Source organism: Ascaphus truei, chromosome 5 (assembly GCF_040206685.1).
Source record: "Ascaphus truei isolate aAscTru1 chromosome 5, aAscTru1.hap1, whole genome shotgun sequence".
Taxonomy (NCBI): Eukaryota; Metazoa; Chordata; class Amphibia; order Anura; family Ascaphidae; genus Ascaphus; species Ascaphus truei.
Window position 1 is genome coordinate 293244769 of NC_134487.1, and position 26316 is coordinate 293271084.

The following is a 26316-nucleotide window of genomic DNA, read 5'->3' on the forward strand; positions in this document are numbered from 1 at the left end:
CAAAAAAAAAATTTAAAAAAAAAATAAAAAAAAGTTTGGGGGAACTGACCGATTTATTTTTTTTATTACACGTGTGGACTATGTCACGGACACTTAACTATGCAAATGAGCATTTTGTCAATATTACAATGTTATATTGGTTCTCTGTGTTGAAAATGTAGCTAAACTACAAATTAATATACAGGGTTGATGGCCCTTAAGATTACAAGGCTGTAGTATAAGAGAAAAATATTGGTAGCTTACAATATGGAAAAAAAAAAAAAAATGCCCTTTTCGGTTGGTAAATTTATAATGAAGTTCATATTCGTATCATGTGAATACTTAATGTTGTACTGAGGAGTTAGCTCAAGTATTTCAGGTAGGACGCTCACCCCAGTGAGGTCCATGGCCGCTCACCCCAGTAGGTGTGAGCTGGGGAGGGGGATATGTGACATAGTCCAAAGATGTTAGGCAGCTTTCTGCCCCATTTTAGAGCAGAAAGTGCAGGAATAGCTAAAAATGATCCGGTCCACAGCTTCACATTAACTCAGGCAGCTGGATGGAAAATCCAGACCACAGATTACAATGGCTCTAGTTCTCCCTCACCTGCTCTTCTAATCACATGCACAGGTATTTAGAGCAGAGAGGTTTTGCATTTCTCTCTCTCTCTCCTTAGAGCCTGGAGGCTGGGGGTATCGCTGCTCCCCTGTTTCCAGTGTCGGGGTTGACGGCCCCTCCACGTATCACAGTACCAGAGGATTTGCCTGGACACCACAAACAGATAAGACCAAACAAATGTTTACTGCTGTTGCTAAAAGTCTGTGCTGTATCTAAGTGACCCTAAATGAGAGGGCATTGTTTTAAGCTGGGGAACCAGGTTAGTTGGCCAGCAGCTGTTAGAGAGACTGATTCTATGTGTAGTTAGATCCCTGAAAGGGATAGGATTTTGTTTATATAATTTGGTTTCTTTTTACTTGAAATAACAGTGTGGGAAATACTGTAACAATGAAATGAGTGAACTGCTGAATGAAAGTATCTGAGTACCTCTAACCTACACATGTTAAAGCTGCAGTACCTTACTTGGATGAAAATAAACAGGCAGAAGCCTGAGTTAAGCAGCTTAATACTTTGCATGATCCTGTTTTTGTATTAAATAACCCTAGAAGACTGTGTCGGGAAGAACCCAGACAGACGTCAGCACTACAAAAGAGGGGCGTTTGTCACAATATATATATATATATATATATATATATATATATATATATATATATATATATATATATATCTGTAAAATGTACACTTAGCAAGCCAGGGCTGGATTATAATCACCTGCTGGCATGGAATAGGTTTGCAATACTAAAGGGGTTCTTATTTTTTATTTATTCTGAACATGTCCGAATCCCCTGTTGCAAAGGAAAGGGGAGACAATGTAAGGCGGACTCATATTGCCAACATCATTCATTAAAACTATCTACTATTCAGATCTACTAGTGATTTGACAGAAATGGAGATTCTCGATAAATTTTCCCGACATAAATATATACCTGAAAACAGAAACAAAGAAAGAAAAGATCCGAAAATAGCACTCTAGCGTACAAAAGTATCAAAATGTATTAAACACATAAAACATATACAAAGGATCCACAGTGTCCCCAGGGCTGTCTAATCTAAAACACTGATAACAAAACTAAGCTTCACACTGGAATCAGCAATATGAAGTCAAAACTGGTAAATAGTAAATTAAAGCCATTGTTGACTAAGCTGAAAAAACCATGTGAAAGCCAAGTGTGAGACAAACAGAAATAGCCCAACAATCAAAACACATGCAGAACCTGTAGTGTGGAGGCAAAGAGTTAGCCTCTGAACCCTAGGACCGGACGGTCAAGTAGTTATGAGTGTAATAACTCATTAACAAAATGGCATGTGAACATCATAGTAGAAGCATACATTAGTGGAATCATACATAGGTAGAAATACACAGTGTAGCAGCAAAGCTATGGACAAATGCCATTTTGTTAATGAGTTATTACACTCATAACTACTTGACCGTCCGGTCCTAGGGTTCAGAGGCTAACTCTTTGCCTCCACACTACAGGTTCTGCATGTGTTTTGATTGTTGGGCTATTTCTGTTTGTCTCACACTTGGCTTTCACATGGTTTTTTCAGCTTAGTCAACAATGGCTTTAATTTACTATTTACCAGTTTTGACTTCATATTGCTGATTCCACTGTGAAGCTTAGTTTTGTTATCAGTGTTTTAGATTAGACAGCCCTGGGGACACTGTGGATCCTCTGTACATGTTTTATGTGTTTAATACATTTTGATACTTTTGTACGCTAGAGTGCTATTTTGGGATCTTTTCTTTCTTTGTTTCTGTTTTCACATATTCATTATCCCTAGCACCGCCAGTAGTGTTGATTTTGTACACTTTACTTTACTGGTTTTAGCACTTTTCATTCATGGTCTGTTGTAGGCTTTTTGTTGTGTTTCATGAATATATACCTGTGCCCTAATTTTGTCAAATTAAAAAAAAGATAACATAGCATATAAATTATCTTCTTAATTGACGAATGAAGACATGGGGAAATAATTGGCTGTTTATTTACAACAAGTTAGTCGATTTCGTTATAAAGATGAGCAAAGCGCTATGTCCATGGCCACTTTTAAAAGCCCGGGCTATTCTATTTGTTACATTTGTACAGCTTTGGATAGCCAACCTTCTCATAAAAATTGCTACACGACATGTCTATGTTCACACCAAGTAGGTGTCATTTATTGGAAGGTGTGCTGGTAATACAGCACTTTGATACAGAAGCCCAATGTTTTAACAGATATTCACATGAATGGGAGATATGTTTTCAAATGACAGAGCAGAACACGTATACATCAATGTTAAAAAAAAAAAAGCCAAAAATATATATAAGGTTATTCTTACCTCATAGGCCACCTTCAGAGCCTGGTCATAAAAGTTTGTTTCAAGTAGCCCAAAAGAGTACATGCCCTTGACGTAACTAGGCAAATAAAATCAGAGATCAGTGGCCTCATCAGACATCAGGTTGTCCCGCACCCCAAGCCTGCCTCCCCCCACCCCTCCCACTAGGAGGGCAGGATCTACAGGGAGTCAGTGCACGGGATGGGCCCATGGCCGACTTGACAGGATGGGAATCCCTTGATCCAGACACAGATGTAAGCCTCCACATGGTAGCCCCCCCCCCCACCCCCCCCTCCCCCCAACACCCTTAAAGACTCTGGTTTGCCAGACTCAGGACTGGAAGCGCCAGTGAAAGTTTTGACCTTGTTTGTACCGTGTTCAATAAACCCCTTTTTATATCATTTAGACTTTCTTTGTACCGCCTGCCCATCTCACAGAGCATGGTCTGGCCAGTGACTGCGTCCATCGATCCCCAAGGCTGCGATTATACAGAGGAACTGTATAATGTGCGCACGCATCTGTGACGTCACATTTGCGACGTCGCAGAGCAACAGGTGCACAAGCAAATTCTTCTGCGCGCGCAACTGCAGGGGAGACAAGGCTGACATCTGTTATTTGATTGGACGGCTGCGTCACGTGATGCGGCCGTTGCCGCCAGAAAACAAATTTGTAAAACACTTCAACTGTCTCCCGCATTGCAGTAGCAAACGACGCGACAGTCGCCGTGGGTATAATCACTTTGCGGGGATACATACTTTTTGTTTTGGCGTTGCTCGGCATCCAACCGGGCGACGTCGCTCGCGGTTTTTGGTATCATCACAGCCTTAGGCTGCGGCCACGCTGCCGCTGAGCGCGCTCATGCTCGAGATCGGTGACGTCATCAACTCTCCAAGCATGAGCGCAGTCTGCCCTGCATAATTTTGCAAGCGCGAGCGGGGGCGTGGATCGGGGCTATTTCTGTGTGTGTGTGTGTGTGGCTGTGTTCTGTGTGCATTAACTGCTGCTAAGTGTGCTTTTCATTGTCTCCCCAAGCGCCGAGCTTGGTAGAGCGTACGTGCCCGTGCACGAGCGCACAGCGTGAGCGTGACCGTGCAGATATACATTTACTTAAGTAAAACGCGCCAAGCACGCTCAGCGTAGACACAGCCTTAGAGGCTACCTGGTACCTAGTCTGACCAGTGACCCCACCTAGCGTTCCTCGCCAAGGCTACACCAGCGTTTGTAAGACAAGCTCCTCTCTTTCCTCAACTTTCATTCTCCCAGGACTTCCACAGGTGACAGCCAATGAGGCTGGTGGGGCGGGGCTTCTGCAGAGAAAGCCAATGGCACAGGTGGGGCGGGACTTCAGCACTGAGCCAATGATGCATTTGGGGCGGGGCTTCATGATGAGGACCAAAATTCCTCAGAACAATATAATATAGATTCTCGTATGTAATAATAAATACATATCAAGCACCCTGAAGGCCTGTTCATGGAATTTAACACAGCTTTACTATACGGAAAAATGACCCGACTCATTAATGTTAATTAACACATATTGAAGTGTTATATTTATAAGAGTTTTCAGATATACTGTAATCCCCTGCTAATGAAATAAGGAGTTTGCAACACTATTTGCCCTTTTCAATCAAACATATTACAAGGGCAGCGTACCAGATTTAAAATGTTATGTAGTTCAGACCTCCAATTAATATTATTACTGGCGTAGATTTATTAAAAAAAAAAAAAAATCGCCAACATATTTTGCAGCGCTGTACAATAGGAAAGAGTGACATAAATGACATAAACAGGATGACATACCAAAGAAAGAACGAGAGCCACCAGATTAAAAAAAAATAAAAAAGAAGAAGAAAACGGGGACCCAGCTGCTGAGCGTTTACAGTCATTTTCATGTAAAAGTCAAAGCTGTAAAGAGGGTCAAACTTACATTTCTTTTAGTAGAAGCACTATAACAGTGGTGGCCAATCCCAGTCCTCAAGGGCCACCAACAGGTCAGGTTTTCAGGATATTCCTACTTCAGCACAGGCTTCGACTGAGCCTCCTGTGCTGAAGCAGGGATATCCTGAAAATCTGACCTGTTGGTGGCCCTTGAGGAGTGGAGTTTTGCATAAAATGTGTTTGTTATGGGCTCTCGCGTAGTATGTTTTGCACTATGTACATTTTAGGTACACATTCAGTTTACATAGGTACACATTCAGTTTACATAAGTTAACAAGAAATATGTTCCTGTAGCTGCGTCAGCCCAGTTGAAATTGTCCGAAAATGAACGAGTCCTGCAATAGTAGGTGATACTTCTTTGTATTTGGCCTTAGAACTCATTGTAAAGGAAGAGAGCATTGCTCTCCAATCTGGCCTCCAAAATATATGATGTTATTGCATATAAAAACATAATCACCGGCCATTGAAGTATTCATTAATTTACAGACGGTAACAAAAACACTGGGCAGATTAACAGTTTGAAGGTAAAACAATAAACCGGCAAATTGCACAAACAGGAGACTTGTTAGGAAGCACACACACTTTGAGCCGTACAAATGTATGCATGCAGCCCGCACGCTACGCGAAGGCGTTTGTCACGCTTTTACATACCTACTAAAAGGAATCTTAGGAGTCCAGTAAGGAAGGACACGGGCGACGGAATCTCTCATCTGCGTGTGGTATCCAAGGTAAAAATACGTATCTTGGGAAAATTTCAGAGCCAGCACATCTGTGGGGTGGTTCTGTAAGATTTGCTCCCACAGATCACATGCTTTAGGGAGACGCCTACAAATAAAATATATTCTGGGGTCGGTCTCCAGATTTGAGCAGTTCCAATAGTATTTCCATGCGCTCCTCCGAACAGCGAGCTAGATAAACAGTGTCTAAACTTAAAAATGACCCAGGAAATATCCTACGGCTGGGGAAAGGTCAGCATGTCTGGTTGTTGTTATTCACAGGGGCCTACTCCACTCCTATATTGCAGTAGGTGTTGGGTAAGTGCATCCAGTCCGTTTAAAGCTGCAGTTCAGGCAATATCCTGCATGTGTGGTTTTTTTTAATAAGTCAGTTCTGTAGTAAGAAAAAATACTTTTAGCATTTTCTGTTTAAAAAAAAAAAACAACTTTGAAAGACCAATTTTCTTGTATTCTATTTTAACAAGCATGCTTGTTCCTATAGCAACGATTTACATTCCCCATATTTAAAGATGTCGCCAAACTTTGCCAATCAATAGACGGAGAACGAATTGACCGGCAGCTATGCAGTTTTTTTTTTTTAGGTAAGTAGAGATTGCACAACTGAAACTATTGAAGTAAAAAACAAAACTAAAAAATAAAAAATAAAAAAAAATAAACACGGGAGCCTGTACTGCAGCTTTAAAATGGATTCTAGCGTTTTGATTTTTGTTTTTTTTACAGTTCCACAATATTCTAAATGTACAAATGTATTCAAAATTACATTTTATACACTGCCATATTCCACAAGCACTCTCTCACAGTTGAAGTATTTATTTCCTTGCTCCATACTGAAATATACAGGTAAATTATATATCATGTGATTAACTCCTCACTGAGGCATAGACGGGTACCTGAACATATATTTATATAGCAATTCTCTTTGAATAGACTCAAAGCGCTTAACAATTACAATATACCCTGCATTGGACTTCGCTGTACATACAATTTTACAGGTACATGTAGATCATACAATATTAATGTCGACTACATTCAGTGTAGATTTATTAAATAATCACTCAAAATAAATGTGGAACATTGTGTTCAATGGTTACAGAAATTACCCTTTAGCGAATGTTTCCACTGCATCTACATGTAACTGCTCGCGTTCGGTTAAAGGTTGAGATTTGGAAAGATTAGCCATCTTCTTCACTGCACTGTCCAGCTCCTTATCGATCAACGGTGAACGTCCAGTTCCAATCAGCTCCAAACCATTTGAGAGCACATGGCCCATTACTGAATATGGCATTCAACATAAATACTTACAATGTTATAAGAGCACAAGGATACAATGAATAGGTCTTGGTGAAAATCATGTAGGCATTATTAGTTTAGTAAAATGAATACACAACAGATTAAGAAAATTACATTTAAAAAGCGATCATGAATGCATCCAGATAATGTAGTTAAGTTTTGGTGATATCACAATGTATTGTATTATATCGCAACATATGCCATTTTACTTGAACTGTATATCAGAAAATATCATGACATATTTGCCAACAGAGCAGTTCGTGACTGTATAATAAATGTGCGTGTATAATGGAACAGCTATTTTCTCTTATAATCCTTAACGATTTACAAGCTGGCTGTCTTTTTGTAATACAGGCAGTGATTCTTAACACGTAAAAAGTACAATTTTATCTTGGTTTGCTAGCACTTTCTTTCTCCATCTGTTTTTTTAAAAGGATCAATCCATGCAATATGCTACATGTTTTTTTTTTAAATTTATTTTTAAAATAAATCAGTTCTGTAGTATCAGATAATATATTTTCATATTAAACTCTTAATGCCATTTCTAATGCGTTTTACTATACTGATCATTCTTTGATTTCTATAGCAGGTTTTAGCACACTTCCCCAGCAGTGCAAGATATGTGTAACAATTTCCTGTTTGTGATAATTTGTTGCCAAAATTCTCAGCAGTTTGAGCTGCAATCTGTAATAATAGACAATGTTACCTTGGCTACATTGTAGCTGTAAAGTTACAGAGACTGAAGGATTGATTTAAACTGAAAGGCAGCCATTTAGAGAACACTGAGAAGCAGGATCTTTGCTGATCGATCACTGGAGAATTAATCAATCTGCAACTTAGGTAATTAGTTTTCAATAAAGGTAAATCCAAGGTTGCATATATTTTTTAAATAAGTGACGCTTGACTGCCTCTTTAATATGTGGCAAAGTTGATTCGGATCACATTTACATGCACAAGTAATCACGCCACCTGATGGTCAAGCATACTTTGTACCTACCAAAGTTTGGGTCTGCTGCGTTTAACCTAGATAGACATCCCTCTACTCCTCCCATAGCCTTGTCATTTGTCCAGGTAGTATACTGATAACATAAACATTATATTTTAGAGCAGACATACTTATATATACATAAATAATGTATTACAATGTATTACAATGTTAGCTACTGTAGTTGCCAATATTAATATTAAACCATACAAATCTGTGGCAGTCGCGCATAACCAGTTCTGACATATTTCATGGCACCTACTTACTACGGGTACATGGGGCAATAACTACAGGGGTGCTCCATTCCAGTCCTCAAGACCCCCAAACAGGTCAGGGTTGCAGGATATCCCTGCTTCAGCACATGTGGCTCAGTCGAAGACTGCACAATGTGCTGAAACTGGGATATCCTGCAAACCTGAGCTGTTGGGGGGGGGGGGGGGGGTCCTTGGGGACAGGAGTTGAGCCCCCTGCACTAGTACACGTCACGATCAGCGTGGCGGCGTTGGAGTCTAACTGATTGTTTGCTAAATGTAAACACCAAAAACAGTCACTCATATTTCCCCTAACTCAATTCACAGCTACAGGTAACTCCGCCAGGGAAGTCATGAAGAAGATATGGTTTAGTGGCATGTAGCTGGAAAACACAACAGGAGAAAACTGATGAGGCCAAAGGGTTTTTGCCGGGTTTAGTGCCCTGGTCAATTGTTGAGAATTATTGCTTTTCTTACATGGTGTATGTCCCGAACCGTTTAGGTGCTTGCAAAATCCAAGAGCTCAACTTAATGGCTCTCCGCGTGCCATTACCTTGCCATTACTCTAACCTTCCGGGCACAGGTCCCAACCACTATAGCTCACCTGTACCTGTATACAGGCATACCCCGCATTAACATACGCAATGGGACCGGAGCATGTATGTAAAGCAAAAATTTACTTAAAGTGAAGCACTACCGTTTTCCCACTTATCGATGCATGTACTGTACTGCAATCATCATATACGTGCATAACTGATGTAAATAACGCATGTGTAACAGGCTCTATAGTCTCCCCGCTTGCGCACAGCTTCGGTACAGGTAGGGAGCGGGTATTGCTGTTCAGGACGTGCTGACAGGCGCATGCGTGAGCTGCCATTTGCCTATTGAGCGATATGTTCTTAATCGCGAGTGTACTTAAAAAGTGAGTGTCCTTAAACCGGGCTATGCCTGTATCTGGTTGTTACGGATGGTAGACCCAGGAGAGTCCGTGTTATGGGTGTATTATTCAGTTTTCAAAAATCCTTGAGCAATACGTGAATACTGTGTGTCTGACAAGATTGCAAAATACTAAATTGTAGCATTTTTTCTACCAAAAGAACGATAGCATTCTTACAATTAGGTACAAAAAAAAAAAGCATATATCTGAGCAAAGGTTTCTTATTTCCCATAATTCACATATTTTACCTGTATTAAAGTGGCATCAAACAGTTTACAAGCTTCGTTGTTTGTAGTGGATAAGGCCAGCCCAGCATCTTGCCAAGCCTGAAATACAATAAACAGTTATTTTGTAAGCCAGATAAATATTTGGAAGGGGGGGGGGGGGAGAGAGGGGGAGAAGGGGAAATTGTATCATCATTGGTAAATTGAGATGCTAATTAATATTCAGAAGTTAGAACACAGGTGAAGATTGCAAAGCTGCTGACAAGTAGAAAATCTATTGTTGCTTATTTAAGAATGGTGAGAAGAGGGATAATGCACAGTTAATGATGCAGCCATGTATTTGTCATCATAACTCTGTGCCCAGGACATACGTGAAAACGAGCGGTAACTCTCAATGTATTACTTCCTGGTAAAACATTTTATAAATAAATCATTTAAATTTACTTGTACAGAAGTTAGCACATCATTAGCTATGCGTTACCCTACTTCCTACTATATTTTATATGGGTTACTGTGTCTCTGACATTGTGCTGCAGGATGGAGGACAATAGAAAACATTGCTCAAGGCGGCACATTTGCAATCATGATCATTTCCATTGCACAATGTGTTTACAGCTGTAAATTAAAGAAGTGGTGTTATTTGTAGTACTTTTGGCAAGCATGCTCCTATGTAATCAACATGAAACACACAAGTAATCACAAGGATTACATAAAGCTCCCAATAATAGCACTCATGATAGATAACACAATAGGTAAAAGTGTCATCACAATGGAAGCCAAAATTAGCCTAATCCCACAGTGGGGTCAGCCGCAAAAGGTCACACTCAACAAAAAAAATAAAGTTTTATTAAACAATTAAAACCCGACGAAACACCATAAAAATGCATGAAAATGCATAGTTAAAAATCCCCAAAATGTATGGAGGTGAGAGGAATAGGCAGTGTAATAGTATACCTAATGCCTAAGTCACACAGACAGATAGTAATAGGCTGTACTCAAAACAACAGTCTCACACAAACTGTGTGTGAGGCTGTAAAAGCATAGATAATGCCAACTCCTACACACATAGTTCTCTCCTACACCTCCCCATTTTATTTATTTATTTTTCACTATTCAACAAGCATCTCCCTGTGTGTGCCATTTCTTGCCTGTTGTTTACCTATAGGCGCTTTTAACATGTTTTCATGTGTATTATCACTCATGTTATGATTCACTGTATATACCAGCTTACCTTCCCCTTCCTCCCCCTCCCCCCCCCCCCTCGATTCCTTATTTGTATGTTGTAAAGGGTTTATTTGTTTTCCCTTCCTTGTCATTGCCAGGTACGATTATAATAGGCAATCTGTCCGCCCCTCCCCTATTTGGGAGGGTATATTAGGTCACGCTGCACATTACGATCCACTAGTCCCTCTTGAGAAAGCGCGCTGTGACGCGCGAAACGTACGTCGGGGTATGCATGATGTCATAACGTTGACGCTCACGTGGTTTGTGTTTGGAGGCGAGATCAGTCCGGGATACTTCCCAGGGCTTCAGCTGTTCACCTATATGCGCAGGACACACCATATCAGGTTGTATATTCACCGTATGGATGACTTATTCAATGTCTCTTGGGAGTTATAAAGTATCACTCTACTGCTGCGTAGTTGGCATTATCTATGCTTTTACAGCCTCACACAGAGTTTGTGTGAGACTGTCGTTGTGAGTACAGCCTATTACTATCTGTCTGTGTGACTTAGGCATTAGGTATAATATTACACTGCCTATTACTATAACCTACATACATTTTGGGGATTTTTAACTATGCATTTTCATGCATTTTTATGGTGTTTCGTCAGGTTTTAATTGTTTAATAAAACTTTATTATTTTTGTTGAGTGTGACCTTTTGCGGCTGACCCCACTGTGGGATTAGGCTAATTTTGGCTTCCACTGTGATTACACTTTTACCTATTGTGTTATCTATCATGAGTGCTATTATTGGGACCTTTATGTAATCCTTGTGATTACTTGTGTGTTTCATGTTCTTCTCTTTCTCCCAAGCACCAGGTAGCTTATGTTGATTTTGTGGCTGTTTTGTTTGGTGAGCGACGTGCTTTTTGTGTGTTTTAGTCATATGTAATAAAACCTGAGTGGTAATAGGTGAAAGTACATTGCTAACTTGTACACACACCCACACGTCTCTTCGCCTCTATGATTATCTGAATCATCAAAATGCCATTTCACTGTTTTTATTAACTAATAAAATCAGATTTAAAATTGATTATGTACACTTTTTTTTTTTTTTTTTTTTTTTTTAATAATGTGTTTTCAAAAGTATGGCAAAAAGATGTAATCTTTGCAACTTTATGTCTATTGTACACATGTAACAGGCACTAACGCTTTCTCTCTTCTCCCCTTGTTCTGTGGAATATGAACATTAGAAAAAATGTTATCCAAACAAACGCCGATACCATGCCCATTTCTGATGGGGAGAAAATCATCGTGGCAGACGCCATTTTATAGGTGGCGTTCCTGCACAAACCAGTGAACATACGGAAGTGACATTGTTGGTTAACATTTTTTTTGAAGTGAAACTTCTATGCTGGCACCTATCAAAACGAAAATTTCCTTTGCAGTAAATCGCCTTCGTGGAGACGGAAGTGCAGTCCCGGAAGTGACGTCACTGCTGGCAGAAGAGGCCGTAGCGAGTGTTGGCAGCTCACAACAGAGCATGCACCACCCCAGCCACCTCACCGGAGTTTTCCCCTGCATCCAGTGCCGAGCACAGGCACACTCCGTCACCATCACCCATCTCCCTTCCTCACAGCATCTGTGACCACGCCCCACGCAGGATCCCCAGAGGCAGAGGATGGACCCCCGGTCCGGTACTGAGCTTCTGTTCCCCCGAGATCTTCTCGGCCGGGAGATGTGACGGAGACTGCCGTATCCCCGCAGCTCTGCCGGGTTGTGGGGGGGGGGGCTGGTCCAGGCCGGGGTATGGGACTCGGACAGCTCGTCCTCGGTGTCCGGTAACGAGGAGGAAGGCGGTGGGTCGTGTCCGGTGGGTTGGCAACGCTGAATCCCCTGGAACACGCCTGGATGTTTATTAGGTCAGGCCGGGGCCGCTGGGACAGACTGCCAAAGATGCTGAGTGCAGACCCCAGCCTCATCTTACACAGGGACTTCATCACCGGCTTCTCCTGACTGCACTGCGCCGCTGCCCTCCCCCCCCCCGCCCCCCACCCTTGGGACACACACAGACACACACACACACCACAACAGACACAACCAGACACACACAACAGACCCACACACACAAGAAATGTAGTTAGTATAAATATAGAAGTGCAAATAGCTAAAACGGGATGTGTGCCGAGCATGCACATTCTAAGTCCAACTTCTTTGCATTTTGTCACTGAAATTATGTTTTGATTTTTAATTTTAAAAATCACCATCACAAATACAATTTCTGTAACAAAACAGTGACAAAGGACGAAGAAGTTTCACTTAAAATGCACACACACTTTTTTTGTTACACAAACATCATACACTTATAAATATCTTTACATATGTAGCCCTCTTACACCCACCCTAAGTGAGATTGAGGTGGGTAGGTGTATCTGACTACTTATCAGTGTGGTGCTGTACCTGTTTGGCAACCAGGAGGGCTGAGCCTCCGCCACAGGGAACCTGGGGTATACACCTACACTCGGTGCAGCGCCTCCACTGATGAGGGATCCCAACGTGGTGGGAGTGTGCCCTCACCAGAACAACCATACAGTAAATACACACAATGTGAATAAACAGTATTTACTGAGCATGAACTATAACTTCAATGAAACTCTCTTTGCATAACATCAATACATCATATGAATAACATTGCATCACCCTGAATGCATACCATCCCCTCAGCCCACATGTCCATCATCACATCACCCTCAGTCCCTTTGATAATAATGTGCTTTAGCACTTATCCCTTGAGTGTCCACAACAATAAGGTGAGTGTGAGTGTGAGGGATAGCACTTCCCTGTGTTGGGGCCCGGTGGTGCACTTATTATACTACCTCCCTGATCACTGCTCCTGATCAGGATAATCCTTGGAACTCAGCAACACCGCACACTGATCCCACGCCGTGCTGCGCTGCTCTCTGCAGGAATGGATACACACGCTGACTCCACAGGGGAGGGATCCCCAGCCGGAATGATCCTTTACCACAGTCTCTGCTATGGAGTCAGGTACTCTTTCTGCACTCAGGCTGCACGGGCATTCAGGCACTGTCCTGCAGCATGTCTCTTCCTCTCTGAGTATGGTGAAGGAGTCCCTGTCTTAAGGCAGTCCCTATAACATACAGTATTCCTCTATAGTGTCTCAGGGGACTAACTGGGTCCTGGGGGTATACCTCTACCCTAGTCCTTGCATGCAGAAGATCTCTTGCTGTAGATTCTGTCTGATCCCAGACTCTGGCAGCTCAGCACGTGCAACTGGCACTGGTGATATTACACACACTGTATACAGGCGGTCCTCGTTTTACGACGTTTCGTTTTACGACGAACGGCTTATCCGACGCTTGTCAATGCATCCCTATGGCCCGTTTTACGACGCCCGAACAGCTTATCCGACGCTCTTACGACGCTTTAAAAAATTGCTACAAATGAACAACCAGACGGCTGCAGGCTAGGGAGATCATTCTGAACAGTCTGTGTGAAGGTTTGGTGGTGTATTTTAGGCCCTAAACCATGGCTGATCAAAGCAAAAAGCAAAGTGCTGTTACTCCAAAAAGGAATAGAAAATCTATAACTTTGGAGACCAAGGAAAACATCATAAAGCGCTCTGAGAAAGGAGAGACGAACACAGAAATTGGACGTGCCTTGGATATACCTCGCACAACTATTGTGACTATAATCAAAGACAAGGCAAGAATCCTGGAACAGATCAAGGGCTCAGCACCTATGCAAGGTACGACAATAAGGCAACGTGCTGGGCATATTGCTGAGGTGGAAAAACTCCTCATCATATGGCTGGAAGATCAATCCCAGCGTCATGTGCCCATTAGTTTAGCCTTAATTCAGGCCAAGGCTTTGAGTCTGTATGAGGACATTAAGCAACAGCATGGAGAAGGGACCACTGAGGAAATGTTCACTGCAAGTAAGGGCTGGTTTATGCGGTTTAAAGAGAGGGCAAACTTGCATAACATTAAAGTGACCGGTGAAGCTGCTAGTGCTGATGAGGAGGCAGCTAAAACCTTCCCTGTTACATTGGCCAAAATTATAGAGGACGGTGGCTATTGCGCACGTCAAGTGTTCAATGTTGATGAGACTGGGCTCTACTGGAAGAAAATGCCCAGTAGAAGCTACATTGCAAGAGAGGAAAAATCTATGCCCGGGTTTAAAGTTGCAAAGGACAGGCTGACTCTTCTGCTTGGATCAAATGCTGCAGGTGATTTCAAGCTAAAACCTTTGCTTGTTTATCATGCAGAAAACGCTAGGGCATTCAAGGGTTATGCAAAGAGCACACTTCCAGTGATTTGGAAGTCCAACCGTAAAGGCATGGGTAACAGGGAGCCTTTTTGAGGACTGGTTCCAGCATCAATTTATTCCGGCTGTGCAATTATATTGCTTGAACCAGAACCTCGATTTCAAAGCATTGCTGCTCCTGGACAATGCTCCTGGCCATCCCGTGTACCTGGATGACCATCATCCAAACGTCATGGTGGTGTTCATGCCCCCCAACACCACCTCACTGATACAGCCGATGGACCAGGGGGTTATCGCTTCCTTCAAGGCCTACTATCTTAGGCGAACATTTGCCCAGGCCATCAGAGCAACCGATGTGGAAGGTGGTCCAACCTTAAAAGAATTTTGGAAGGGTTACAACATTCTTCATGCAGTGAGAAACATCGGAGAGGCATGGAATGAGGTGAAACAATCCAATCTAAATGGAGTTTGGCGTAATTTGTGCCCGGATTTTGTGTCTGATGTCCAAGGCCTTACAGAGACTGTTGCAGAAGTTACAGAAACTGCTGTGCAAATGGCCAGAGATCTCAACTTGGAGGTGGAAACCGAGGATATTGAGGAGTTGCTCGCCTCACATTCTAACTAGTTGAGCAATGAAGACCTCATGCAATTAGAAGAGCAAAAAATTGCTGAAGAGGAGGCCCACCAATCTGCTGATGTGGCACAGCCACAGCCACGTAAATCATTGTCAAGCAAAATGTTGGCTGCGGCATTCAAGCACATTGATAGCGCACTGGCCATATTTGAGGACAATGACCCTAACATTGAACAGTCGTGGGGTGTCTAACCAAATCAGCTGCTATAGAGAGATCTACACGCAGAAAAGGAAAGGATCTGTCCAGACTTCAATGAAGAGGTTCTTCAAGAGGCCGAAACCTTCAACTGCACCTACATCACCTCCAAAAAGTCTGTTGTCTATTGAAGATTCCCCCCCCATCATCTTCCTCCAATAATTGATGTGTTTTTTTTTTTGCTCATGTACATTTCTGTACAGAATACAGCATAGTTTTATTTTTATAGTTTTATTTTACAGTTCTGGAATCAATAAATATAATGTTTCCATCATAATCTATGTGTGTGCTGCATATCTTATTGCTTGAGTAACATATTCTGTGTATTTTAGCATTAAAAATGCCTTCAGGAACGGAACGTTTAATTTAAACAGTGTTCCTATTGGAAAACTGGTTTCGCTTTACGACGCTTCGCTATCTGACGCCATTTTGAGTAACGCATTGCGTCGGATAACCGAGAACCGCCTGTACTTAGAAAGCAACCCCCATTCTTTCTATGAGGGGCCTTTCCATGACACAGCCAAAGACAACTACTCTAGCTGCACTGCACACAACACTGTTGCAACTTGCTATCCTGCTCAGCTAAAGTGGCAGCCTCCCTATCTGGGGTCTGTCCCTAGCTGCAGTATCTCACTGGTGACTCAGGGCAATCTGGGGCCTGGGGAGGGTACTCTGGCCTAGTGCATGGGTCCCTGCCCTGCACACCTACCTCCTCCCGTCTGCTTCCCCACCCTGAGTGACTTCCTTCCTGTCAGCCTGCTAATATCCCTAACTAGATCCTCCCCTTTACAGGAGGATTCCTTAGCCCTATTGGCTAAGCTAAAATACCTGACAGCCTGCTGCTATGCCTCATGGGAAGTGTAGTTCCCAAGGAGGCTCCTGCCTATGGAGACCGCATCGGCGCCTCTCTAATGGCTGCCCCTCTTTGGCCGCCGCGCCACTTCCCTGCGCAACTTCTAGAGGGCCTTCCTGCCTCTCTACCTTCTGCTGTGCTCCATCTGCCACCTCTAAGATGGCCGCCGCACTCATCCACACATGCGCGAGCGGTCAACTCCAACATGGCGGCGCCCGCCCGGATGGCGGCGCCAACCAGTGAAGAGCCGTCGAAGCCTCCCTGCGCCTCCTGCTGCAGGCTATCTCGCCGCACCGTCCTAGCTAGTTGCGCGGCACCTGCGTTTACGCCAGGGAGAGCGCGGGGAAGAGTCCCACAGCCGGGGACCCGCGCTGGTAAGAGGACCAGGGCTATACATACTATAAGGATAGTTTGTAAACATGGCAAATGGAGACTAGGGCAGACTTCCTTGTGACCTTGGGCAAGTCAATGTATCTCCTTGTGTCTTTGCCATCGAATTTCATGATGCCGATCTAAGGCCGGGACTCATTGTGCCTGCAACATTCTATATACAGGCAGTCCTCGTTTTACAACGCTTCATTTTACAACAAATGGCTTATCCAACGCTATGCAATGCATACCTATATTCATTTTTACAACGCCAAAACGGCTTATCCAACGCTCTTACGACGCTTTGCAAAGTTGTTTATGTGTATATAATATATATATACAGTATATATATATATATATATAAAATATTATACTATATAATATATTCTTATATATTATATATATATATATATATATATATATATATATATATATATATATATATATATATATATATATATATTACATTATATACAGTATACACTATATAATTTGTGCGTGCTGCATATCTTATTGCCTGCGTAAAATATTTGGTGTATTTTAGTGTTAAAAATGCCCTCAGGAACGGAACCTTTCATTTAAACAGTGTTCCTATGGGAAAAAGTGTTTCGCTTTAAGACGTTTCGCTATCCAACGCCATTTTGAGTAACGCATTGTGTCGGATAACTGAGGACTGCCTGTATACACCTCTCCGTGTCAGAACTATATAATTATATGATTATTTTGGGGAGGGATTTAATTTCCTTCAGCTAGGCCTTTTTGTCTGATGCTACTGTGCATTCAAGAAGAACTTGTGCAAGGAAAGCCCCCCTTCTGCCCCTCCTCTTACCGTAACTGGTCCTCTGCCCCTCTTCTTACCTTAACTGTTCCTCTGATAAGGACTTGATAGTAAGCACTTGATGGTAAAGCAATAACCTCCCCCCCTCCCTGCAAATCCCACAATAGCGAAACAAACAATCCATTTTAACATATCTCTTGCTTTTCAAATAAAGCAAAACAGCCCAATGTGTGAGCACAGTTAGATTTGTTGAAAGAAGCCAAATTACATTATGCGGTTAACGAAATGTTCTTATTCATAACCTGGGAGGGATTACACCCGGCAATGGAACCCATGGAAAACGCATGGCAGGTTTTCATCTAGCAGCCAGCTAAGTGGTTTCCTTATCTAGTTTGGAAACAGGTATTTATTTATATATTTGACAAAGCACAATAATAAGTTATTAAGTTATATGCCCCTCACATTTCCTGTTATATGCCATTGCATTGGAAGCCACAGACACCCAATGGGCAATGACGTCAATATTACAAATATGCCTGTCAATTATTTAACCCAAGCAATGCATGTCTGCGCACAAAGGGCAAAGTCAGTGATTGTTGCTCAAGATGGGTGAAACATGGCAGGTATTTTAAAGCAGCAATCTCCCTACTTACTCTCCCCCTCCGCACCCCGCACCTCCCATTATTTTTACAGGATGGGAGACTGCGCGGATTCTGCAGGCAGAGTCCTTGCGCCTTACTGTCTAATTTTGGAGACGGAGGCACAGGGCGATAAAGTGACGTGTCCAAGGTCGCAAGGAGAGACAAGACTGGGATTCAAATGTTTCCCCCAGTTCAAAGGCAGTGACACTTTAGGGGCATTTGAACAGATATTCCTTCAACCCTCAATAAAATCTGCACATCTTTTTAATTCTCAAAGCTGCATGAAAGCGCGTCACTCATGGACGCAACAACCTCGTGGATTCCAATATTCATTCCTTTACCTACCAAACCAGGTGGGGGTGAGCCCTTCGGAGACCCTGGTTCCCGAGATACTAAATTGTCATTGTTACTTCCTGAACATTTAGACAGTCGTCCAATAAAAAGCAGCAACAATGCCCCCCCTCCCCCCCCAACCTCTCCCTCTCCCTCTCCCAATGATGTTGCTGCTCCCTATTGGCCCCCCAAGACTGGCGGTATTTTGCAGCCATTTTTATTTCCCTAGAGTGGAGGAAATCAACGGCAACCAAACCGGTAAGTATCTCAGGAACTGGATTGTAGATGAATAATAATAGCTACTCTGGAGGGACCTTCTGGCAAACTCCTCTCCCCCCCTCCCCTTCATGAAATTCAAGGATGAAACCAGGAGAGTTTCCATGAGGTCTCCAACTCACCCTGCAGTCTCTTAGGCAAACAGGTGCCATGTTTTACAGTCAGTAGTCTCTCAGGCAGCAGCTGTGCTGGTGCTTTATTGCTGGTATATGTGATATCTGTTGCCTGGGTGTAACATCCCTTTAGCTGTGCCCAGCCTCCTTGTGGGAGGAGACCCAGGCTGACTCAGAGCAAGAGATGCAGATGAAAAAATAAATGAACCAGGCAGGTCTGAGCTGGCAGGACATGTGCACACTTTTATTTACTTTTACAGCTCCACAACCAACCATTGTCAATGCCAATTCTGTACAAAGTTTACAGTATCTGCAGAGGAAATGACAGTCACCCCCACGCACAGCCCTAAATACTAACTGGAAAGGTATGTACACCCATACTGAGAGTATGAAGCCTCGCTTCAGAGACACGGAAGCAGCTTCACACTTAGCTGCTATTTTGCTTTTACACTTTCATATCTGTTGCTGAGGTGACCGGTGTTATTTGGGTTCAGTTGCGTCAGGTTTGCCTGTAACCTTCCGCCTATGAGAGACGCGATGCAGGGCTATCACGTGGTGTTGTAAAACTGAAAGGGAGGAGGAGGAGGGGACGTGACAGAGATTACTCCGCGACCTGAGAGGACTGGCATAGCCGCGGGCTCGGCGGCCATCTTAGATTCTGGCAAACAGGCTGGTTGTCATTGTAGAAAGCTAACGGCTGGATGCAAGGTTTAGTACGGGGAAATAATTCTATCAGCAAAAGTAATAATACATGTATAGAAAAGAAAATGTATGTTAATGGCTTTAAGCTTCCAATATCAAATTCCAGGACACAGTTGGATACTTAGTCACTACAATGTGATCAACTACTACAGATTTGAGTCCTTTCCCCTTGTTTTTTATAGTTGACTAGTAGTGTCTGTAATTTACGCTCGGCTTGGATAAGCGCATGCGCGTGAGCCCCGTGGCGGGTCCGTGTCACGTGGATTTGGTTACGTGCGCATATTGACCACAACCTGCCTTTTCTTTAAAAAATTTAAATAAATGAACGTGTTGAACTGTGAAGTATATGACCGTTACAGCCCAGGCACGCCGCGCTTGTCTGGAAACCATTTAGAGCCACGCTGTTGGAGGGAAAGAATGATGCGCCTGTTGTTCTTCAGCTCTTACTTCTCCCTGATTCTCGTTGTGAGCCTGGCTCAAGTGGTTAAGCCGCCACCACTGATGTTTAACTGCTCAGACCCTATGGGGCGGGTCTATACCCGTCAAGACAGCGACATAATGTTGTCTTGCTTGTGGAAAACTACCAATATATTTGGGTACAAGCCATCCCCCATACTTTCCACAGAAGAGAGATCCGCCCTGCCACCCAGATGTAACTGGTACGAGGACGGCATTTGGTTCTCTGACACTTCGCTTTGGTCTGGCAGCAAAAGTATCCCACTAGTTACAGGGAGCATCATTACCATCAAGTGTGCCACAGTATTCTGCTCCCTTCCTAAATGCTCGCACCAGAGGTTAACCATCACAGTAGCTCAACAGGATGTCAAACTCTTCAAAATTTCCCCGTCTCCCCCAATATACGTCTATGGGTTGGTGCAGTTCGGTTGGTGTGCTAAGATGAAGAGCACCGCCTGGAAGTACCAGTTCTCCAGCAAGAAAGGGGAACCTGGAATTGTGATACCCAGTAATTATCACACAGAGATTGAGGACGAGGCCTACCCTCCAGGTCTCCGTGGCATCTGCTCCTCTTACTACAACTACCAGGTCAACGTGAGCTATACCGACCCTGGCCATTACATCGCATCACTCACAAATCAAAATGGCCCCCTGGTGGAGCTAAGTGTGATCCTGGAGGTGGAGCCCGCCCTGCTCCATGTTTTTAGCGCCACTTCAAACCAAGTCAGCCAAACCACCGATTTGAGGCTGACATGGATACTCATATCATTATCTAGCAAGGTCGTAGCTTTCCAACTCACAGACATTAATAAAGTGGGGGCTTGGAATGTGACAGCCAACAGCTATGCAATCAAAACTGATTTTTGCTCTCCTCCATTAAGTGCTGTTGGAAGTGGAGTTGCAAGGATTCATTTTCTCGTGGATGAAAGGATAAAAGAGGTCCTGACTGGGACATTCGACCTCTCCAAACACATTGTTGGACTAACTGCGAACAAAGGCCTATGCAATTTGAGACTAAATTCCAATGAAACTCAAAGAAACACCTACTATTGCAGCACCACCAGTGGGCTGTATTACTCCTACAAAGAAAATGAAACAGGTGCAGGTTCCAGCGACCACAATATTATTCACCAGGACCAAAGTCTTACTTACCTCTTCCAAGTAAAGTATGTGGCAAAGATGTACAGTCTTAATGCACATATCTATTTACACAAAGATAGCGCATTGTATAGATCCCTAACTGATATGGATATAGAAGTTCATTTTTTCAATAGTGGTGATACTTTATTATTTACCCCCATATACATTGTGTGGTTTATTCCATTACAAGATCCATTATTACAATGCGAATGGACATTTATTTTGGAATTGTATGGTTCCAGAAAAAGATACCTTTTTGAAAACACCACCTATACCTACAAAGATAATGTTGCAAATGCAGCAACCTTCATCCCTGATTCTGTATTACCAATTGATGTAAAACTTTATGCAGGATTCGTAGCCAAGGTCAATTTTTCTAAAAGTGGTCTGAAACCTGTAATTTTAAAAACATTAGTTGGCTCATATGCCAGTAAAGTATTAAACACAACAATATATTGTTTTAAATTGCCATGTAAAATATATGTATTCAAAATCAACAAACCTACATTCCCTAGTTCTATAATAACAATAACAAAAGGTTCACCATTATCAGTTTTTGCATCTATACATATAGATTGTCCTGCTTCAGAAGGGATACATGTACTGTGGCGAATATATAATATCTCAAATGCATCTGAATTACCTGTCTGGGATGACTACTTAAATGTGCCACAGATATCGTTAACAAACCAGAGTAGTATAGAAATCCCAAGGTTTGCTCTGAATTATGGCTTCTATCTGTTTAATGTCTCAATTAATATCGATACAGCTGATGATGAAGAGGCATTTCGTTGCAATTCAGACTCTGCTGTTGTTGATGTACAAGAGAGTGCTCTCTTGTCAGTTATTAGAGGTGGATCTTATAGGAGCGTAGGATTCAGTTTGTCTTGGACCCTTGATGGAAGCTCTTCTTCAGATCCGGATTCACTTGACTCCCACCGTGGGCTGTCATTTACATGGTATTGCACAAAAAACATGGCCGATTACAAAACCATGAATTTAAGTAAAGATGCAGCCTGCCACCCAAATCAAACACATTTTACTTGGATAAACCCAAATGATGTTATTCAAACAGTCAAACCTGAAGCACTTCAAGGCAACCGAAATTACTATTTTCGCTTAGTTGTTAGTAAAAGAAATAGGACTGTCTATACTGATCAAACTGTATTTGTAATACCTGGTTTACCACCAGACATCAATGTTGTATGTATTGAAAACTGTCACAAAATTTTAATTCCAACAGAGCGATTTACTTTGTCAGGAAAATGTCTGGATTGTAGTAAAACCAGCCGCCCAGTATACGAATGGTCCCTTTACCAGAATACAAATGAGATCGATTTTAATTGGTCATCTAATACTGCAACTGGTAGGTCTATTGCCTACATGTCTATCAATGCTTTAACGTTTATAAATATTGCTGATAAATGGTATACTCTTGTTCTTAAGGTTACAACGTGGACAGGTGCTTCATCAATGTATAAATACACCTATTTTGTTAATTCTCCTCCAAAAGTTGGGAAGTGTAACATAAATCCATCTAGTGGAACTACTTTGCAAACTAAATTCATTGTAAGTTGTAGTGGATTCACTGATGTAAATCAACCTCTTAGTTATAAAGTTCTAGCTTCTGTAGATAAAGTGAGTGACATAAGTTCTTTGCATGAAAATTCACTAGGTGCAATAATATATTATGGATATGCGCCTACAACACCCCCTTCTTTACTCCCCATTGGAGTATCAACTAAAGGATATACTTTGAAAATATATGTCCAAGTGTATGACTCTCTTGAATCATATTCTCAAATAGAATTGTCTGCAACTGTTAAGAATTTTATGGAAGGTGCGTCTCAGGAGGTAGTTCTTAATAAGATTAACTCATCAATGATCAATGAACATAATTCGCCCATGAATATTTTTCTCGAAACAGCAGATTTCTTAAAGTCAGGGCATCTTATATATATGATAGCATCAATTTTAAACAAATTTATTGTCAAAGATTCTGTTTATCCACTTAAAGACGAAAGAACCAAATTAAGAGAGAGTCTCTTGAACATAACATCCAGTATACTGATTACCAACATTATGGGTATAAATCAGATAATCACGAGTATTAGTGAACTTACTCAAGATACAAAAGAAGTACTTCTGAAATCTCAACAACATGCACTGGACACGTTAACCCAAGTAGGTGCAGCTTTAACAGATTATAGAAACGAGATTCTTGGTTCTGTAGAAAAAGAATGTTTAAGCAGTGGTATTTTAACATCATTATCCAATGTTATGGATGCTTCACTTTTAAATATTAACAGGTTTACCACAGATATCCAAGCAGACACAGTGGAAATACTTAAACAAACCTTATCTGTAATGGATACTGTGACAGACATTGTGTCACATGGCAAAGTTCCTGGGGAAACTGAAACCTTAATGAAAACAGAACTTTTTAATATAAGTTTGAAGAAAGAAGAAAAATGGGACTTTGCAAGCTCATATTCAGAGAAAGTTGACTGTCGTAATTGTTTCTACCCAACATTAAAAAAATATAGTTCTGTTGTACCTATTGATGCAGTAGTGACCGCTGCTTTTTATGAATTTAAAGAGAACCCTGTGCCGTGGCTGAAGAATGGAAGAGAAATTGATACAGCGGTGACTGGGTTTTACATGGCGGTCATTAACAATACAGGAGGCATGGTAAATGTAATTCCTGAAATGGTAGATATGATTATGGAAAGAAGAAATGAAACGCCAGTTTTTAAAATGTCACTAAAGCCTGATGAAAAGCTCAGAAGAACTACAAGTGGTGCATTTAATTTTGAAATTAATCTTGAATCCAAAGCAGAATGGTTTGTACAGTTCTTTTACAAAAAAAAGATAACTTTTAATATTTCTCTTCATATTGGCATTAATGTTACCAATAATCCCCCGATTGCATTTTACAACATCCCTAAAGTACAAACGGTACAAAAAAAACATAATAAAGATGATTATAAGTCAAGGATTTGGAATCCTAATATTTATCGTATTCCTATTGAGTTGATACCAAGTACCTCACCTGTACTCAATCTGACAATTGCCTTGCGTTCTAGTTATGTAGTCTGGTGGAAGACAACAAAATTATTAAGTATATCAATCTTTAACGTTGCTTGTTTGGATTTCAAAGAAGTAGGAGAGAATTGGAATGAAGCTAATTGCAATGTAGGCCCTCTTACAAATAATAAAAAAGTGCACTGTATTTGTAAAGGTTTCTCAAAAGCGCAAAGGAGAAGCGCTAAATTTCGACACAGACATACATTTATAGCTGCCAGAATAATTGTTATGCCTAATCCAATCGATCTGGAAAAAGTTTCTTTGGAATCATTACAATCAAATCCAGTGACTCTTATTACCGTTCTTGGGATCTTTGCCATATATGCTGCTTTAGCCATATGGGCTTATAAAAAGGACAAGAGTGACCTAATCAGCAAACACCAAGTCATAATATTACCAGACAATGATCCATTTGAAACAGATATTTATTTAGTTACCATTTACACTGGTAGTCATTGGGGCTCTAGTACAACAGCAGATGTATATTTGAAAATGATGGGATCTGTCACTAACAGTCAAGTACATCATTTAAAAGGTCCAGGACGCAAGATTTTCTTAAGAGGAGGATTGGATACCTTTTTGGTAAGTACCAGATACCAGTTAGGGGATATTCGTTACATCAGGATTTGGCATAACAACAGAGGAGACTCTCCTGGTTGGTACCTAAGCAGAATTAAAATAGAGAATATGTTCTCCGAACAAGTATGGTATTTTATGTGTCGTAAATGGCTTAATGTTGACAGGGAGGATAGCTCAATACATAGAATATTTTATCCTATGAACACAAATGAACCATTACAAAGAAAGGACTTTTTCCTAATAAATTTATCTTTCAAATTATATGATCATATCTGGCTATCTGTTTTTGCCACTGTTTTACCCAGCTCCTTCAACAGAGTTCAAAAGCTTTCTTGTTGTTTAACCATGCTCATGAGCAGTTTACTATCCAATATTATATTATATAATGCAGCGAAGACTGATGATGATTTTGATGATGCCGAGATTCAAATTGTTAGATTAATAATGTCAGGACTTGAGAGCGCTTTAGTTACAATACCTGTACAATTACTTGTACATGCATTGTTTAGATATTCACAAGTCAGAACTCATTCCTCAAAAGAGCAGTCCACTACAGAAAATGACTTACAAAATGGGGTATTCTGTTGTAGGCTAGACACAAAGTCTACAGACTGGAGAGAACATTTAGACATATGCTACCTAAAAGAAAATTCTTCTGAAGAAGACATATCAATGGAAATTAAATCAATTCATTCAGGTCTTTCGTCCCTGCCTTCTTCTCTGTTAAACTTTCCAAAACCACGCAATTCACTTAGAAGAATACAAACTAACTGTATTATGCCTGTAGTTTTGGCCAATCAAATACACAAAGAAGATGATGAAGACACAATAACACCTGAAATCCCCTTGTCATCGGAAGGTACATCCAAATTACACCCACGAACAACGTATTCCCTTGAAGATGTCCGTTTTAACACAAGAGATTTGAAAAATAGGAAAGTAATTCCAATCAGAAAGAGGCATGTTATTGTCTTTTCTTGGTGGTGTGTGTATACAGCCTGGAGTTTGGTTTTTATAATATCAATTGTATCAGCATGTTTAATCACCATGTATGGTCTGTCATATGGATATGAACTTTCTGTGCATTGGTTCTTGGCCTCCGTGATGTCATTTCTCCAAAGCGTGTGTATTATTCAAACTGTTAACATTGTATTATCTGCAACATTTGCTTCATATTCTCCCAAATACTATGATGACATTCCATGGACCTGCAGAAGTCATTTTAAGGAGATTGATTTAGGTCAAGCACCTAAAAATGCAGATGAAACGAGAGCGCTGCATTTTGAATTGATCTCAGTCAGAAAAAGCAAAGCGTATCAACCACTTAAATATGATGAAATAGCACGAATTAAGAGAGAGAATATGATCAAAAGAAAAGCTTTTGTTCTTTTCAAAGGGACTGTTAGCCATTTTATATTTTTAATTCTTGTTTTA

The 26316-nt window shown here is 41.4% G+C and overlaps 3 protein-coding genes across 5 annotated transcripts in view; 2 read left to right on the top strand and 1 right to left on the bottom strand.

Annotated features, from left to right (window-relative positions):
• Positions 1-19075, bottom strand: part of TTC38 (tetratricopeptide repeat domain 38) — a 41263-nt gene extending 22188 nt beyond the window's left edge. For 2 of the 3 annotated variants that reach the window (XM_075602721.1, XM_075602723.1), the window contains exons 1-6: positions 18928-19075; positions 9298-9375; positions 7874-7955; positions 6687-6858; positions 5501-5674; positions 2915-2990 (exon numbers count right to left, since the gene is read on the bottom strand). In XM_075602721.1, coding sequence (XP_075458836.1) covers positions 2915-2990; positions 5501-5674; positions 6687-6858; positions 7874-7955; positions 9298-9375; positions 18928-18957 — 612 coding nt within the window. In that variant the 5' untranslated portion in view covers positions 18958-19075. Of the gene's footprint in view, positions 1-2914; positions 2991-5500; positions 5675-6686; positions 6859-7873; positions 7956-9297; positions 9376-13314; positions 15762-18927 lie in introns of those variants that run through there. The other variant, XM_075602722.1, reaches the window with a different exon arrangement.
• CDPF1 (cysteine rich DPF motif domain containing 1) overlaps positions 19068-26316 on the top strand; it is a 103895-nt gene continuing 96646 nt past the window's right edge. The window contains exon 1 of the mRNA XM_075602727.1: positions 19068-19283. The gene's annotated coding sequence lies outside the window, so the exon portion shown is untranslated. The remainder of the gene's footprint in view (positions 19284-26316) is intronic.
• Positions 19277-22641, top strand: LOC142496198 (uncharacterized). The gene is made up of 2 exons (XM_075602724.1): positions 19277-21242; positions 22460-22641. The coding sequence occupies exons 1-2, from the start codon at positions 19942-19944 to the stop codon at positions 22494-22496; spliced, it is 1338 nt and encodes a 445-aa protein (XP_075458839.1). The 5' UTR covers positions 19277-19941; the 3' UTR covers positions 22497-22641.